The 19,240-nt window shown below is 37.2% G+C and overlaps 1 protein-coding gene and 1 long non-coding RNA gene across 8 annotated transcripts in view; both read right to left on the bottom strand.

Annotated features, from left to right (window-relative positions):
- Positions 1-2,906: 2,906 nt before the first annotated feature.
- LOC18430278 (threonyl and alanyl tRNA synthetase second additional domain-containing protein) overlaps positions 2,907-19,240 on the bottom strand; it is a 30,255-nt gene continuing 13,921 nt past the window's right edge. For all 7 annotated transcript variants that reach the window (XM_088859545.1, XM_088859547.1, XM_088859548.1 and 4 more), the window contains 4 exons: positions 12,030-12,132; positions 11,854-11,928; positions 5,274-5,369; positions 2,907-3,207 (listed from right to left, as the gene is read on the bottom strand). In XM_088859545.1, coding sequence (XP_088715671.1) covers positions 3,148-3,207; positions 5,274-5,369; positions 11,854-11,928; positions 12,030-12,132 — 334 coding nt within the window. In that variant the 3' untranslated portion in view covers positions 2,907-3,147. The remainder of the gene's footprint in view (positions 3,208-5,273; positions 5,370-11,853; positions 11,929-12,029; positions 12,133-19,240) is intronic.
- Positions 12,742-13,071, bottom strand: LOC148783430 (uncharacterized). Its single transcript, XR_016050215.1, has 2 exons — positions 13,000-13,071; positions 12,742-12,888 (listed from the first exon to the last, which is right to left on the bottom strand). It is a non-coding gene; the product is annotated as an uncharacterized LOC148783430 (long non-coding RNA).

Genomic DNA, 19,240 nt, shown 5'->3' with positions numbered 1-19,240 from the left:
AGTGACGAGTAAACCTTCTTGTAGAAAGGGCACATGCAGGGTGACACACATAAACCGTGTCCTTTTCAAACTAGCCTAGAATACTTTTAACCCGTTCTCGGTGGACCCGCACAGGAAAACATGGAGTCCATGTTGATCTGCACGTCAATTTTTAGAAAGAGAGAATCGTGGACATGGGCCGTTTCAATGTATGGTGGATATGGATGGACAAGATGTGGAGATAGAACATAGTGCGGGAGATAATGTTGATTTGGATGGTTGTAAACCTCTAAGACTGAACATGGAGAAAAGATTATTGGTTACAGAGGTCCACGTAAATTTGGAATAGTTTTATTTTTTTATTCCTGGTAGAATTATAATTTTTTTTTTTCTCTCTATGTATTTGACAAGGTAAATAGTTTTTTTTTTTACTTGAATAGAGATTGTCTACAAAAAGACCATTTATCTTTTGTACATAGAGAGCACAATCATTCACACTCATAAGATCAAATTAGATGGCTTGAGATGAGTCATGAAGTCCAAGAATTTTTTTTTTGGAATTATATATATTCAATGACACTCTTATCACCACCTTTTTCAAAATTTAAAGGACAATAATGATTGTGACCTCCATGTACAAAATATAAATGATCTCTTTGTAAACAATCCCTTTTGGATAATATTTTCGACTCGACATGATTTTTTAAAAGATGAAAAAATCGAGTTTGGGTAAAGATGGTAGCAATTGGGTTTTTATAACATTACATCTCAAGTTCCATTCGTATGTAACCTTTTAAAAAATAAATAAATAAAAAAAGAAAGGGAGAAGGATACGAAGAATAGAGTAACATCGTCAAAGTGAGACCGAGAGTGAGTGTGTGAGAGAGAGAGGCAGGAACCTTTATTTCCACTATTTTTTTTTGTGTGAAGTTAATCACCAAAAGGAACCCTTCTCCCCACTCACTGGAATGAAACCCAGATAGCCACATAATGAAAATATATGTAGAATACAAACAGTGGACCACATATAGTGTACTACATGTAGTGTGGACTGTGGTATCTTTAACAGTGTTGAAAATAATTGGACTTGTGTATCAAACTGGTCGACCACCAATTTTGATCGAGCTTAAAGATGCTGGCTCATGATTCTCTAGGCCTTGAAAATAAACAAATAAAGCTTCATTTCAGTCTAGATCTAAAATCTGAAGGCTCCGGCCTCTTTAGCAAAATAAAGCGAATTTGAGAACACTGGCTAAATACAGCTCCCGATTCTTTAGGCCTTGAAAATAAGCAAATAACAAATCAAAAGAAAAGAAATATGTAGGAAACCAAGGGTCACAAACTTGAATGGGTACCTCATTGACTTCAAGCCAAGTCGTACACTTCCATGCCACGAATTTTGAACAGTGGCCCGAAATAAAAAGTCTAAAAAAAAAAAATTAACAAGAAAAGAAATGGCTAGATTTAAAAACCATGTAAGAGGCCTTATAATCAACATTCACCAGTCAATATGTTTTTCTCTCATATTTTTCTTTCATCCATGGCAAAATACAATCAACAATCACTAACCAATATATTTTTCTCTCATGCCCTAGTTCATCCATGGTTTGCTATTGCATGCAGCATTCGTTTTCTGCTTTTTCAAGGGTTGAAAATTCATCTTTGTGCCTTTTGCATCTGAACGTTTCACCTGATACTAGAAAAATGAAAATGTTGGCGAATTTTATTATATATTTATATTCGAAGTTTGAGAAGACAAAAAGTAGAAATTATAGTAGAAATACCTACCATCGGCTTGCATGGCATGCTATCACGGGAACAAACTGTACACTTTCTCCCCCTAGGCAAAAGAGTTAAAAGAGTTTGTTCCCTTAAGAGCTTTCAGGAACCACTTTAGAAATACTAGTAAATTCTCAGAAAATAAAAGATTGGTTTTCCAGTTACTAAACACTTAGATCTAACCCTCCAGGAACTGTACAACTCCACTTCAATATTAGGACATTATATTTTGGATGTGATTTGTATAAAGTTGAGGCCCTAATCAATCAAAGTAGAAATAGTGTCAAAATATGTTTCACTACTGGGAATCTTTGTGATGGCCCGAAAATTTAATTTCATATCTCATTATAAAATTTAAAGGTTAAAAAATTGTGTAGATCGAACACATCTATGAATACTCAAAGATACACTAATACAATACAAGATTCACTAATTTCATAACTTGAAATCTATTTTTCTCATATCCATACATCTTGAGGTTGAGATGGTCGATTTTAGGATTTTAAGCATCAAAACCACACTTCTAGTGAAGTTTTTAGGTGTACCTTAATTTGATTGTGTAAGGCCTCACCCTTATATAAACTTTTTCCTGATATTTTTCAATCGATATTAGGAGTTCTGAAAATACTCCAGTTTATGATGCTCCCAAGGGAAATCACTCGGCTGTCATATATAAGTCCAGTCAATAAAGGCTGGCATTTGCATGCAAATTTATCATCACTAAAAAGGTTAATCTTCATTTTACCATGAAAAAAAAGGCTGATATTAATTTGCAGTCAGCTTCTATTGCCAGCGATTTGAGCATAGGGCCATAGCACTGGTGTTCATGGTCTGAAGACCAAATAACATCCCAAAATAAACTATGAATGAATAAAAATAAATTAAGGTGAAACATACAATACACCTGTGGTTTGGTACACCACGGCATATCCACCTTCTGTACCCGGCGACAGGGTTGAAATTAACAATGAACATTCATCTGGGTATGGTTAAATTCCCACTGTCCATCGTCAACATGGAAATGCAGGACGCTCCTGCAGCCCATAACCAAAACCTCATGCCCAACACAGTAACAGTCATAGAAGGAATAGTGAACCATGTGCACTCATCGAACTAACTAATCACAACTAAGGGATAAATTGCAAGCATTCAAGTCTAAAACTCTGATGTACTCTGATAATAATCAATCACTGTTAAGGCTGAATCTCAAGGTTCAACTCCCACATATCGTGATATTTTTGCTGATCATTAGTGATCACTATGTACGGCCTGACATGCAGGATTCAAATCTCACTAATTCTCATCCCACATAAAACCATTAAGAGCCCATACATTTTAACATATTATAATTAACAATGTAATTACAGAAAAATCACGGCCACTCAATTCCTACAACTCAATACTATAGGAAATTTTGGCTATTCCCTTCTTCATCCGAATCTGGCTTATCTGCACAAGCAAGTAGAACAAAAAACTCTCAAGAGAGTGCAAACTGAGGCATAACAATATAGCTCAGTTCCTTTAACATGGACCACGAATAATTTAATTTGCAAAGAACAATTACAAAGGTATAGGGTATAAGAACCATAGAATGACATGAGCGTAAAAGGAAAATAGAATTATAAAGGACTGTTTCTCCGCAAAACCAAAACCAACTAATTGAAAGTGCTGCTTTTTTTTTGGGGCTAGGGAAAAGGAAAACAATCGGGCATGCAGTTCACATAAATAAAAAATATGCATACATAAAAAAAGGGCATTTTCCTTGAATTATAGAACTTGTAAGTTCATGGATTCATCATGCCTTGCATATGCAATGTGCCTTCTAACATGCAAAAAACATTTAATAAACACCTTCAAATATACTCAAAATTCCCTAACACAAATGCACCAATAAGTGGTCCCAAAAAGTTTATAAAATTAAGTTTATGATGATCTACATAATTATAGTACCAGCCTGATCATAAGGGTCTTCACCGTCCAATGGATGGGGATAGAGGCAGAGTGAGATGTAGTCATGTAAAAATTAGTTACATATTTCACAGGACCCACTCTCCTTCCATCATTGTCCAGTGATCACCCTTATGACCATAATCTTTCCATGATCATATGGATCATGACATATTTTCCAACAAAATTAGCATGCTTGTTGTTCACATTCCTGTGTGCATGCAAAAAATTGCCCCAAATATCATTCAGAACCCATCTCAGATCATAGAAAACATGGGAAGTAAAAATTAACCAGCTCTTGCCAATTTTTTTTTTTTTTCTCCTAAGATAAATGCCCATGGTCTTGCCTGTGATCAGCACTATGCTAAATCCACAAACCCTGCTGCTACCCCTAGTGCAATTACCCTTGAGCTCATTTTGTACTCAATGAGCCCAAAATTCTAAAAATTCAAATCCCTGTTAAAAGTGTAGTTAAGAAACCAGCTTCAAGACTACTATCAACCAAGGTCCAAGTAGCATTTTAGAAATTGTAAAAGGGGATGTTGTTTCTTAACAATCCAACATTCTACCCCACAAAGCAATGTTGGTCTCACAGTTGTCCTATAGAACTTGCCCTTCAACTTCATTGGTATGCGATAATTACATAAAATTATGGTTGCACATCTCCACTTCGCCCACCCAGCTCTGATTCAATGTGCGACATCTTCCTCAATCTCTCCATTTTCTTGGATTATCGACCTATGATATTGAAAGTGCGCTCTTCTTCCTCAATCTCTCCATTTTCCGGGATTACAACCCAAAATATTGAAAGTGCACTCTTTTTGGTATTTCTTGGCCGTCAATATTAACTACTTATTCGTCTCTACTCCTGTTATTACCAAAACTTGCATTCCATATACGTTGTCTTAGTCTGGCTAATTTTAAAACCTCTAGATTCTAGAGCATCCCTCCAAAGTTCTAACTTCGAGTTGACACCATTTTAGGCCTCATTGGTGAAACCTACGTCGTCCATGAACAACATGCACCACAGTACCTAGCATCCCACTTGATCCCCACATGAGAAATATCCCTTGTAGGCTCCCAACAATGGGACCTTTATTGAAAATAGCCTCCTTAACAGTGGTGTGAATGCTACTTGACTCACGTTTCAACCATGCAAGGACCTCATGCAGATATTATGCACGGGAGACCTCAGGAATAGGCCTAAGATGCTAAAACGGATTCTTGATCCCATGGTTTTAGAAATTGCCATTAACAGAGCTAGATGAGGAACCTTTTCACAAAAAAAAATAGGTAGATGAGGCGTATATGTGGCTATGTTGCATTCAATCTACAAAAAATCACCATATAAATGAATGAACAACTTGTGATTTATGTCCAATATCCAAAGTTAACTGCCTAAGCTCAGACAATACTTAACTAAATGAGAACATCAAAGTACAATCATGACTTCAATAAAAAATATAACAAGTAACATGAGCAAGCCTAAAAGCAATAGTTGTAAATATGATGGCAAAATTTTAATTAAGGGGGGAAATGAAAACCAGGTCATTCCAAAATAGTTATACCTTCATGCTCCCGATTTCTGACATATCAGCTACATGAGTTCCACCACAAGGGCATCCAAGATTATTCCCTAGTTGTACTATCCGAGGACTACTATCCTGCAAGATTCCTCAAGACAAGCACAATTTAATCTTTAATGCAGCAGTTAGTTTATTCAGATTTTGTACTTTTTAAAGGTAGTTCCGATTCAAACTTAAATCCAATTATCAAACAGACCACATAAAGGAATCATAATGAGTGAATGACACCAATGACACCAATGAGAATGAGAATAATCTAAATAAGGAACATACACAAGGAGAAACTATATCATTTACTAGCATACACCATTTGTAATGATGCATGGATAAGTAATTTTAAGAAAAGGAGAGAGTGGCCAATCTTATATTCCTGAGGAAAAAACATATATGAAAAGGAATCAATGAGAAAAAAAGTAATAGGATAGACAATGTTGATGAAACATGATACAAATAAGGAGTGAAATTTAAGTAACAAGACATTATAAACGAGGTATGTAAGAGAGACATGGAGAGAAGCCCCACACAGTTTTCCTTCCCGTCAGGAACGTCGCTAAAAACACCATGAGACCATCCCATCAGGACCACCCATCCTCTCTAATGTAGTGGCAGTAGCTGCTGAGTACGCGGAGAAAAGAGAGAAAAAAACAGTACAAGAGGAAGAAAGTGGCATGCAAATAAGTCGCACATTCTTTGGAATATCCTAGTAAAGGGAGCATATAAATGGGTTATATGTAATACGTAGAATTGATTTGGTTGTTTTACAAGTCATTTAAGCTCATGTAAGGCAAACCTAGCCACCTTCAGCTTAAATTTGAATAAAACATTGCAGGAAAAGGGACATGGATTGTCCAGCACTCCCTCACCGTTTTCTTTGGGGACATGATATCTAGGGCATCATTCGTGCAGATCTGAACTGATTGTGCTTTTTTTAAAAGAAAAACATCAGTTCGGGCTGCATCAGTTGGTATCAAAGCAGATCGATCTTGCCCTCGGACTGCTGCTTCAATTCATGGCTCCAAGGTGTGGCCAAGGACGTGGTATTGCATGTGTAGATCACCGATGCCCAAGATGAAGTGATAGAACCTCTAAAGAGGCAAGTAGAATTTTAACCCAATTCCTTGCGCAGTTAGAAACTCTGATCCATGACAATGATGATTATGAATCAAAGGATATGGAAAACCCATTTCTTAGCCATGGTCTGTGTTGAAAGCCGTATGATAGAGAGGATGCCATACGAATACATATTACACTGAAATGAGTAGAGGTTTCGATATCAACATAGAAATTCTCATGGTGGATTAAGGGCTGAAGATTTTACTGGTTAAACACTACCATACAAAATTTTAAAAAGAGGTGCCCGATGAGAAGGTGAAGCTGGTAGCAATTAAATTGAAAGGTCGTCCGTCATGATAGCGGGAACAGTTGATAATGACACAGGAAAGAAGATGGAAGCAGAAAATCACAAATTGGAAAAAGATGAAGAAGAATATAAGCGAAAGTTTTCCATCTTTTAACCATGTATGACATTTGCCTTCTCTTCAGCAAGGAGATAAAACCTTAGATGATTGCCCATTATGACCTGTCGGAATGCGATGAACAGCTGGTCACGATGAGTAGGGGTTTGATCAAACATATATAGGACATTTTGTCCTTCAAACCTTTCTGGACCGCTTCGGAGGCATATCATCATGCCTTGGCAGTGGAAAGGCAACAAAAAAATGTGGGTTTACATCTGGAAGCTTGCTGGATAGTAGGACAGGTCAACTAAACAGAATGAAATTGAAAACCGAAGTGAGAAAGTTTAGGATCAGGCAGCAGGACCGAAAAAACATGTTGGAGCAACCAAAGAGACTTTAACAGCACACATGGTGCGCCCAAATACTCGGGTTACATCTTGGAGAAACCAAAACAGTGCATCATGCCATTGTTACAAGTGTGAGGATCCAAATCACAAGTCCTCAGAGGACCCAAACAATAAGTCCTCAATCACTTGGCAAAATATAAATAACTCATGATTGAGGGAAGAGAGCATGAAGAGGGTGCAGAATTTGATGATTAACCTGTCTGAGGAAGAATTTGGAGAACAAGATGATGATGATAATTGGGTTGTGGATGGTGATGAAGGTGACGCCCTTGCTATCGGGACGAGTTTGCTATTACCGAAACACAAAGCCAAGGAGGATTAATTGAGAACAAATATTTTCCACATCACATGCACCACCAGTGGAAAGTATGCTAGCTGATAATACCCAGCAGGAGGTGTGCTCTCCCAAATGGATTAGATAAACTCGAGTGTAGAGAAACATCCAAGGCCCTACAAGCTGCCGTGGCTTAATAAAGGGAATGAGGTAATTGTCACTAAACTGCTGCCTTGTTTCATTTTCCAATAGAAATAAATACTATGATAACGTGGGATATGTTGTTGGGAAGGCCGTGGTATTATGTCCATGGTGCTGTTTATGATAGGAGGAAGAACAAGGGAGAGAACTGCACCTATACCTGGTCAAAAGAGCATCAATTTTGTTTCAACGACACATTCTATTGCAGAGGCCCAAGAGAGTGAACTAATGCATGCCTTAGTAGTACAGATGGTGTGATGGCTGCCTCTTAAGCTATTGACGTCTAACCCCTAATAGGGGAATATCCAAATATGTGGATGATATGCCAGAAGATCTTCCTTCGGGATCGCCTCCCATGAGGGGACAGCACCACATAGACCACATTCCAGGCTCGTGTTTACAAAATAAGGCAGCATATTGAAAAAGCCCTAAGGAGCACAAGGAGTTGAATGGCAGGTTATGACGTTAATGGAAAAAGGGCTAGATAAGGGACAGCATAAGCCTAAGTACTGTACCAGCCTTGTTGACACCAAAGGAGGGGGCATTGCGTATGTGTGTGGATAGCAGGCCTATTAACAAAATTAGCATCAAATACCGCTTCCCTATACAATGTTGGATGATATGTTGGATTTGCTAGTGGGTACGGAGGTGTCGTCCAAAATGAATTCAACAAGCAAGTATCACCGTATCCACATAAGGCCTGCAGAGGAATGGAAGACAACATTGATTATATTAATGGCTTCTAATACCATTTGGGTTGTCTAATGCACCTAGTGCATTTATGATGTGATGAATCAGGTGCTTAGAAACTTTATTGGGAGGTTTGGGGTTGTATACTTTGACAACATCTTGTTGTGTGGCCCTTCCAGAGCAGCTCACAAACAGCATTTGACGTTTTTAAAGTTTTGACAAGGGATATATGAACCTCAAGTTTAGTTTTCTGACAGACAGCGTGGTGTTTCTTAGATATGTGGTGTCACCTGAAGTGGTGAAGGTGGATCAGTCCCAGGTGAAGGCCATCCTCAAATGCCAACGTGTAAAAGTATACATGTGCCCAACTTTATGTTTTGGCCACTTTTTATCACCATTTTATTGGAAATTTCAGCACATTGATTGTGCCCCCATCACAGCATGCATGAAGAAAAAGGTTTTCTGATGGACCAAGGAGGTGGAGAGTAGCTTCCAAACAGTAAAAAGGAAGCTTTCTGAAGTATTTGCTATGCTGGATTTTGATGAGACGTATGAAGTTAGTTTTTATGCCTCATAGGTAGGCATAGGAGCTGTCCTAAGTCAAGAGGGCAGGCTTACAGCATTTATAATGAGAAATTCAGCAGAGCGAGAACTAGATATCCCACATATGATAGAGGGTTCTACGCTGTAGTGCATGCTTTATGTCATTGGCATCACTAATTGGTGCAATGAGAGTTCGTCTAATTTTCAGACCATGAAGTGCTGAAATATATCAATGGGCAACACAAGTTGAATAGGGGCCTGCCAAGTGGGTTGATTACTTGCAAGAGTTTATTTTCACACTGAAACATAAGGCTGGATTTCACAAAAAACTTGCCAATGCACTTAGCAGAAGACCAAGTTTATTAACTAGTATGAAGGCAAATGCTGTAGGCTTTGATAACTTCAAGAAGTTCCACCCAGATCATGAGTATTTTGTAGTAATTATGAGCACACTTATTCTAGTGTGCAAGAATTCTCTTCAAAGGAATTTAATTGTGTCTGAATACTCGCTACAAGAGAAGATTGTTACAGACCTACATGATGAGGGCCATTTTGGCCAAGATAAACCTTAGATTTAGTTGACAAGCTGAGCCAACTTGAAGCGGGATATCACTAGGCATGTGGAGAGGTACATGTTTCAAAGGGGACTGTTCAAATTGTAGGATTACACATCTCACTTCTAATTCTTAAACCACCCTGGTTGGACGTGAGCTTGGATTTTGTGTGATCTATGGATCCATAGCACAGACTGCATTATGGTAGTAGTGGACAAGTTCTCTTAAGATCATCATCATCATCATCAGAGCCTTTTCACAGCTATTTGGGGTCAGCTACAAGAATCCTAGTCCACCATTCTGCTCTATCAAGGGCCATATAATTAGTCAGGCCATAAGCCGCCATATCTCTTCTAACTACTTCCAATCATACCCTTTTGGGCCTAGCCCTTGCCATTTTTTAGCTTTCCACTTGATCCAACTCACACCTACTAACAGGTGTTGTATAGGGTCTACATTGCACATGGCTAGCCCACTTAAAGTCTACTTTCTCTCATTTTATCACCTTTTGGAGCCACACCTAAGTTCTCCCAAATGTATTCATTTCAAATTCTATCCCTTCTTGTCTTACCACTCATCTATCTCAACATCCTAACCTTAACTACGCTCGTCCTATGGTATGTTTTTTCTTGACCGCCATGCATTCCGCCCAATAAAGCAAAGCTGGTCTCACAGTTGCCTTATAGAACTTCCCTTTTAGCTTCAACGGTATGTAGAGATCACAAAAAAATCCATTTGCACATCTCCACCTCGCCCACCCAGCTCTAATTCTATTTGTGACATCTTCCTCAATATCTCCATTTTCCTTGATCACCAGCCCAAGATATTGAAAGTGTGCTGTTTTGGTATTTCTTGGCCGTCAATCTTAACTATTTCCTGGTCTCTACTCCTATTATTACTAAACTTGTATTTCATATACTTTATCTTAATCTAGTTAATTTTAAAACCTTTAGATTCTAGAGCATCCCTCCAAAGTTCTAACTTGTGTTGACGCCATCGATCAAAACTATATCATCCACAACCAAGAACAATATACATGATGGTACTTCATCTTGTAGGTGCCTAGTTAAGTCATCCATAACTAAGACAAAGAGGTATGGGCTCAACGACAACCCCTGATGCAAACATTTTGTCACTGAAAACTCACTCGTCTCTCCACTAGTTGTTCGCACACTAGTTAGCGCTCCCTCATATATATTTCTCACCAAATCAATATAGTATTTAGAGACTCCTTTCTTTCCAAACACCTACCAAATTAAATCTTGAGGTACTCTATCATACGCTTTCTCTAGATCAATAAATACCATGTGGAGGTCCTTTCCCTTTACCCCAAACTTCTCAATCAGTTGCCTAAGTAAGAAAATAGCCTCAATTGTTGACCTCCCTGGCATAAAACTAAATTGGTTTTCTGATAAACTTGTTTCATGCCTTAATCGTTACTCAATCACTCTCTCCCACAACTTCATGGTATGGACAAGGTTTCTAAGATGGCGTATTTTATTCCTTCTTGGAAAACTATGGATATGTCGCTTGTGGCTAATCATTATTCAAGGAAATTATTTGTTTGCATGGCATGCCAAAAGAACCACCTCCTGTTGTGAACAGAAGTTTTTTAGCCATTTTTTAAGGTCTTTGTTGAAGAAAATGGGTTACTGAATTATCTTTTAGCAGTGCTTATCATCCACAAACACATAGCAAAATAGAAGAGATTAGTTGAAATTTGGGTGACACATTATGAAGCTTGGTTGGAAACAAGACAAAGCAATGGGATTTGATATTGCCACAAGCGAAATTTGCTTTCAATGGGTCAAAGAATCCAACCACCTAGCATAATCCATTCGTGGTATGGTGCCTATACCAAATTTAGGAAAGGTTAGTGGGAAGGTTGAAGATGTGGCTGAACAAATCAAATCAATTCATGAGCAGGTATGACAATCAAGCAAACAATCGAGCCAAATAATGAATCAAGCAAATAATCATCCTTCTGTATGGTCACATCCATTTTTCCTCAATGTCACCGATTTTCCACATGGTTAGCTGCTTAATCTTCAAAAGTTTTTATAAATCAAAACAGTGCTTGGAAGATTTCCAAAAACTATAAAGGTGCTCAAAAAACTAAACTTTCACAATAGTGATTGAATCAATTTTTTTTTTTTACCCCAAATGAGTATTTGAAACCAAATGGGTACTTATATACTAGATGTATAAGGGTATTTTACCAAAATGCATTCAAGTGGTAAATCAGTTTAGTATAAAAACAGAAAAAAAATAACAAGTAATCCAATCCAAGCATTTTATTTATATCCCAAGCATCTAGAGAACCTATACAATTCAAGAGGGTGTTCGAGGCACTATATTGACTATTTCCCTTGGATGACATATGTCATGTAATATATTGCGAATGCAGGGTCAAATGCCAAGTGAAGTATCATTTACCTTGGGAATGTAATCGGGAAGAGATCCACCGCAAAGTTCCAAAGCTTCTTTATATGGAAGAATGCTAGCAGTCACCTAAAAGTGAGTTAACCAGAAAATGAGCATAAATTCTTGTTCAACTAATGGAAAAGAACTATGTTAAGAGTAACACAAAACCAATTGCATCAAATGCTCACCTTCCCACCATTAGAGATCATTACATTTGCTTCTTTTTCCAAATCCTTTTGCTTACTTTGCAGTTCATTGAGAGTGACTGTACCTTTATACTCGACAAATGCACTATAATAGACAATTCCGTCAATAGAGAATTCATGATTTGTACGACAACCATATGCCACACAGTGACAATGTCACCTTTTCTTTTATAAAGAACTGCTCAATTTTATACATATAATTGAAAAAAATTATTTACTCAAGAAAAAAAGATTCAGGCTTGAACAATATAATTTTCGATGCAAGTAGACACAAAAGACATTGGTGGAAACGTACAGAACTAGACTATTCTCATACAATTCTATAAAAGCTTCAATTCCTTCATATTCTTCTGAAAACTTGGATAACAGATCCAAAACATGGTCAAGTTGACATGGAACACTCACATGAGAATTCTTTAAAGGCAAAAAGCCCTCTCCTGAGCATACATAGAATTGTATTTATTACATTCTTAAAACTGCCATGAACTTATCCAAACATTTTTCCTTGAGAAAGAAGGTAACTATAACTAATTGGACAAACACATACCTAGGAGGGAGCTGCCAGCAGGGGACCCCATCAGCATCCTAGTTTTTGGGTTCGCAGACCTCCTTTACCTTTGCCTCTTTGTTTTTCCTTTTATTTCTTTTTCCACCTTCTCTCTCTCTCTCTCTCTCTCTCTCTCTCTCTCTCTCATCTATTTTTCTTTTTGGAGCACATGAGTTGTGGGAAGACCCTCTTCCTAGTCTCTCTACATCCTTGTATTCATCATCTTCTCTCGCTGCTCTCTCTTCCTCTTTTCCCTTGATTATTTCAAAGTCTCTATGAGCACCCGACAATGGGCTACATCGCCACATGTCCACTCAATGGTCATCCGCTCTAAGGATTTGAATTAAAAATAAATAACAAAGAAAAAAAAAGTAGGAAATCACTAGAGAGAGAGAGAAAGAGTACTTTGTGCACATCTAGGGGAAGATACACCGCCACATGTAATCTCAATGGTCATCCTGTGGAATTGAATTGAATATTAGAAACACAGTAAATAAAGCACATGCATTCTCATTGTTCACACCCCATAGTTGATGGAACCGGGAGCAGATTCGGGATTAGATCGATTCAGGGAACGCCAAACCGCCATATGGTGGAAGCTCCCTGGGGTTAGGATCTGCATTCATACACTCAACAAGTTAAGGAGCTAGATCCTAGGATACTTGGGAGCAAGTTCCCATGTCATTGGGATCGAGGTTTTGATCTTGAGAGAACTAAGCTCAACTATTCATAATCATCGTCATCATCTGAGCCTTATCCCAACTATTTGGGGTGGGCTAGACAAATCCGGTTTCGCCATTCTGCTCTATCAAGGATCATAACCTGAGCCAATGCCCGCTTGATCTATTACCATATGCACCTTAGCTTATTACCAATGCCATAGCTATAGTGCTCCAATTTGCTACAATTATACAGTTTAATAATATCATAATTGGCTTTCTATGATATTAAACTATAGTTTTATACCACGGTGTGATTTCTAAAGAAATAAATATATAATACTAAGGAAACGAGTAGTAGCTCCTCTCCTTAGAGGGATCCTAAAAGCATATAGATTGAGATCCCATTTTATAAGGAGCGAGATCCCTATTTCTTTAAACCCAGCTCCCTCTAAGATCCCTTAGATAAACAGCAGGATCGAGTTCCTAAGGTGGAATCGTGGCTTTACCCCCAAAGTTCCCACAACTATTTCACCCCATGCCAGCCACCACATTTTTAATTAGAATTTTTATTGATAGCAGCAATTCCATCGTTTTGGATTTTGTACATGAGGTGAGAGAGATTACACACACACACTCACACAAAAAAAATGACTTCCCCATTTACCCTAGGCCAATTGCAGAGCACACTGGAATATAGCCAAAACAAGACAAAAAAAAACTGAATGAACAAAAGTAACGATAAGAGTGTAAGAATAAATAAAAAGTAGATATTGTTAACCTAATTGTTGCAACCTGTCAATGATTTTTGCGGAAGAAGGTGAACTTCCAATATCATGGAAAATAGTTTTCCAATTTCGCCCTCCAACGCGGTTGAATAATATTCTTTGATGGGATAGAGACTTTATAAAAGATAAGAAAGGATGGAATTGGACATGTGGGTATAACAGTAATTATAGTCATACTATCATCAAGCCAACCTCAATTAATTAGGAAAAGGCTATGATGATGATGATAGTCAAGCGAGATCTAATCATTCCAACACTAGAAATGAGGATGGGCGGAGTTCACAGGTTCTTCAGTTCCTGCCCATGGATCCATGTGGAAGAGTAACAGGTGCATGGACAATGTGCATCAGGGTGCATTAACATTACACACCTGGACAGACTATGATCTAAGGAGCATGTATCATGTCTATAGAGGTGAAGAATGGGGGTACCAAGTTGCTATTGGGTCACCAGCACATGTTCGTGCCACATATACTCCATATGGTGGAGTCTAGTGACTATGGGGCACTAGGAGATAAAGTGATATGTATCATGAAGTAGGTGTGAAACACATCATAACTGAAATTTATGCACTATACTTGACATTGAAAAAAAGACGTTGAGATGCCATCAAGGCGCCTAGACGGCCGTCATTTCGATACACTGAAAACGCATATAACTCGATTACTGCATAGTTTATACCAGCATTTTAAAAAATGCCGAGTCGAACCGGACTCGCCCGGTTCGACTCGGAAATAGTGAAAAAGGAACCGGATCGCCCAAAAATCGGAAATCGTCCGGTTCTAGAGAGAACCGGACGATTCTGTACAGTGAATCGCCGATTCACTGTACGGAATCGGCGAGTCCGAATAGTGAATCGGCGATTCCGTACGGATTTTTTTTTTTTTTTTTTTTTTTTTTTTTTTTTTTTTTTTTTTTTTTTGGTAATCCATGATCGAATTTTTTGGTTTTTTGTAACCCATAATAGAATTTTTTGTAATCCATGATCGAAATGTTTGTTTTCTTTTCTTGTAATCCATGATCGATTTTTTTGTTTTTTTTTTTTTTTTTGTAACCCATGATAGAATTTTTTGTAATCCATGATCGAATGTTTTGTAATATATGATCGAAATGTTTGTTTTTTTTTGTAATCCATGATCGAAATGTTTGTTTGTTTTTTTTTAATCCATGATTGAATTTTTTGTTTTTTGCTTTTTTTGTAACCCATGATAGAGTTTTTTGTAATCCATGATTGAATTTTTTGTAATCCATGATCGAACTATTTTTTTCTTTTTTTGTAATCCACGATTGAATTTTTTGTTTTTTTTGTTTGTTTTTTTTTGTAATCCATGATCGAATTTTATGTAATCCATGATCGAATTTTATGTAATCCATGATCGAATTTTATGTAATCCATGATTGAATTTTTTGAAAATTTGTGATTTTTTTTGTTTAATCCATGATCGAATTTTTTTTTGTAATCCATGATAGAATTTTTTGAAAATTTGTGATTTTTTTTTTAATCCATGATCGATTTTTTTGAAAATTTGTTTTTTTTTTTTTTTAATCCATATTATTTAAAGAGAAAACGAGAGAGATGATGATTTTGAGGCCACCCTATCCCAGCCATATAATTCACATATCGAGTCCCAACAGCAACAGTGTAGGGATGAGCACGAAATACTGTAAATTAAATGCTGAATGGCAGTTCATGCAGGGAAAGAACATATCAATATTCGCATATTCATTCAAAAACATGAAAATTCTTAATGGAGTACCCTCATTTTTTATTGAATTCCTAAAAACCAATATTTATAATGAATTTTAATAATTTTTTCGGATTTTTTTGAAGCTTTATTCTGACCGATTCATCCGATTCCGATCCGGATCGCCGATTCGCCGATCCGGATCGGTTTTTGAAAAGCCCGATCCGGGTCACCGATACGGTTTTTAAACCATTGGTTTATACTATTAAGTATATACCTTAGTATAAAATATAGTTTGTATACAGCACAATTAATCACATGGTTTACACCATGTAGAATAAAGCTATAATCAATAGTTGGGCATGCAACAGTACAGGATTATAAGGTTGTTCAACTTTAAAATGTCAACATATAAATATACAATTGTATACAGCTCAATAAATCACATGGTCTATACCATATAGTACATAATTATTATCAATAGTTAGGCATGCAACAGTACAGGACTTGTAAGGTTGTTCAACTTTAAAATGTCAACATATTAGTATTGTGTCAGAAGTCATTAATGCACCCATCAATAGCCTTCCAAATCAAATTAATGTATCTTGGATTGAGGAAAATGTACTATTTTAACCATTCATATCCTTTGCCCTTCCAAAACTATAACACTTTTGCCAACAGAGACATTTCTAGGATGAAGCTATAATGGGTACTTCATACATTGATATGATCAACCTTTAAGCATGAAACTTTATAGGACTTTCAAGGTTGCACAAATTTAGAATGCTAACATATGGGTCATGCATCAGAGGTCATTTATGTACCCATCATTAACCTTCCAAGTCTAACTTAAAATATTCTTGGATATGAGTGAGAAAAATGCACTATTAACTCTCTTGCCAAGAACGAGATATTTCATGGATGAAGGTTATAATGAGTAATTCATCATATAATGATATGCCTGAATCTTTAGGATGCAACCCTTTAGGAAATTTTAAGATTGTTTGATATTATAATGTCAACATATTACCCATGCATGTCATCAATATGCACTGATAACAACATAACTCTAAATCTATTTTAGATATTATTGAGTATAAGTGAGAAATTGGTACTATATTAGCTATATATATCATTTTCCCTTCCAAGATAATATTCTATGACCAACAGCCAGATAATGGTTAATTAATCATATATTAATAATCTCAGATTTTTAGGCATGCAGCCATATATGATTTTTAGAATGTAACACTGTCAAAGGTCCTTTTTTTTTTTTGGAATAATGGTGACTGTAGTTTCAAGGGCATTAATGCATCAACTCTCCTATTTCCTAGATATGTATTTGCCATTTTCATCAATCTTCATATTCCCAAATTACCATTGAGCATACTTTTAACTGCCAAAGGGTAGAATAGTAATTCATTTTCATTTCCTAAGACAATATAGCATGCCTAGATTTACTGGAATGATCCCAGGGCTCAAGGGCTCACATTCCCAACCAATGGGATCGCATTCTAATAATCTATGGGATGGTGTCCCCCTAGTGAACTCACTCTTGGATCGCAGTTGTGGTTCTGGAGTGGATCTGCCACCCTAGCAGAGCAGTCCCCATAACTATGGATTCACCCAAGACACAAGCTCGGCAAGCGCTTAAAGAGTGGAAGGCTTATAAGAAATGACGTAGGCATGGTACAGTGAACTCTACCTAGGCTGAAACAGAGATCTTTAAACCACAATAAAAACATTCAACGATATTATGAAGTCCTTTTGCGCTTCATCCATTGAATACGATTACGTTGGCAAGATGTCAGACAGTGTGACATGCAGAACTGAACCGCAAGGTCATTAGAACGAGATTTAGGTCAGAAATTTTTGTTGCGTTATGTTTTCATGCTCTTAAGGATGCCAATAAGATTGCTGGCCAGTGAATGTTATGCCTCTCAAAAGGATATCAAAAGGATACTACTTTTATCTGCTATATAATTTGGTGTATCTTTATATTTCTGTGAAAAAAATAAAATTTAATGAGCAGAAGATATGACTCACCAAAGCAACTCAGGATTTGGCTTGAGAACAAGTTGAGTGCTAAGCCCAGCTTTAAACTTTCTAACAATGGTCCCTCTGGCAATGAATGAGTGAGCTCAGATCCAGTCTGGAAAATAACCAGGAGTCTTGTATAGTCTTCCATTACAGTACTGAAAGACAATAAACGATTTCTCTTTTTCCTATGCTGCTAGTCCATGTCAAATCTCAAATAGATAATCCAGAATTCTGGTTATAAATTGAGCAGATCCTATCTAAAATTCAGAGTCAGCTAATAAAGTTGGCCAACTATCTCCCTAGTTTGCATAACTGGGAACGCATCCACAAAGGCATGAATGTCACCTTCATTGGCTCAGTGCCCAAAATCAAAGATGCTGTTAAAAGTGGACTTCTTCCCAATTGGCCTTCTGAATACCTCTTATAAGATCCTCACCAAAGTCCTAGCCTCTCCTCTGCTGAATGCCCTGGACTTAGTTGTATCCCCAAATCAGAGTGCCTTAATCAATGCTAGGCAAAGCAACCTAGTGTAGTCATCAAGTTAGATAGAGAAAATCCTACGACCATATAAACTAGTTGATCCTTGATGAAGGAAGTCATCCTAAAAAATCTATGCTGGCTTTAAAACTAGGAAAAGAAGTCTAGAAAGCACCCAACCACACTATGCAGATGGCTCCCTTGTCTTCTACGATGCGTCACAGGATCAGGTGGATAGGCTCCAGCTATTGTTGAGATCTTTCAAGCTTTGCTCAGGAAGGAAAGTCAAAATGGCCAAGACCAAGTTCATGGGGATCAACCTAGACCAGTACTCCTCTAGGGCCCTTGCTCACAAAATGAGAAGCAAGTAGACTCCCTGCCTTCCAAACACCTCAGCCTGCCTTCATGCTCTGGTAAACCTCACCACCCCCTTTGGAACACTGATGAGGGCATCATGGCCTTCTATAAGACCCCTTTAATTCAATTTTTATTAAGGGTTTAATTTGAATTTTTATTTTAATTTTTTTTTTTTTTTTTTTTGGAGAGTGAAACTAAGGTTATTTGGGCTTCTATTTATTTTATGTTATGTAGGGTTTTGGGTGTTGTAGAATTTAGGGACAGTTTGGTTATTAGAATTAAGGGACAGTTTGGTTATTTTATCATTTTATTTTAGTCAGGTGTATTTCAAGTCATTTTTAAGTAAATATGTATAAAGGGGGAGAGAGGGACGTCCAAACTCTTAGGATGTTTGTTTTGAGAACTTTGTGAAGAAGGAAAAATCCTTGAAAGCGCTCCTTGAAGTCCCTGATTGAAGGTCATAAAAAAGGCTGGGTACAACCTCCCAAAGTCCATCACCTCTAAGGCACTCTTCAATCTCTTCTTCTCCTCTCGTTTCTCACTTCTTCTTTTTTCCTTTCTTCCCCTTTTTTTCTTTTTTTCTTTCCTTTATTCCCTTCTTACTTCTTTTCTTTAAATTCTTTCATTTTCTTTCCCTTCT

The sequence above is a fragment of the Amborella trichopoda genome, chromosome 2, assembly GCF_054954075.1.
Source record: "Amborella trichopoda isolate Santa Cruz 75 chromosome 2, AtrichopodaSantaCruz75HAP2 v2.0, whole genome shotgun sequence".
Classification (NCBI taxonomy): Eukaryota; Viridiplantae; Streptophyta; class Magnoliopsida; order Amborellales; family Amborellaceae; genus Amborella; species Amborella trichopoda.
The sequence above is the reverse complement of the archived record's forward strand: the minus strand, read 5'-3'. Positions and strand labels throughout refer to the sequence as shown.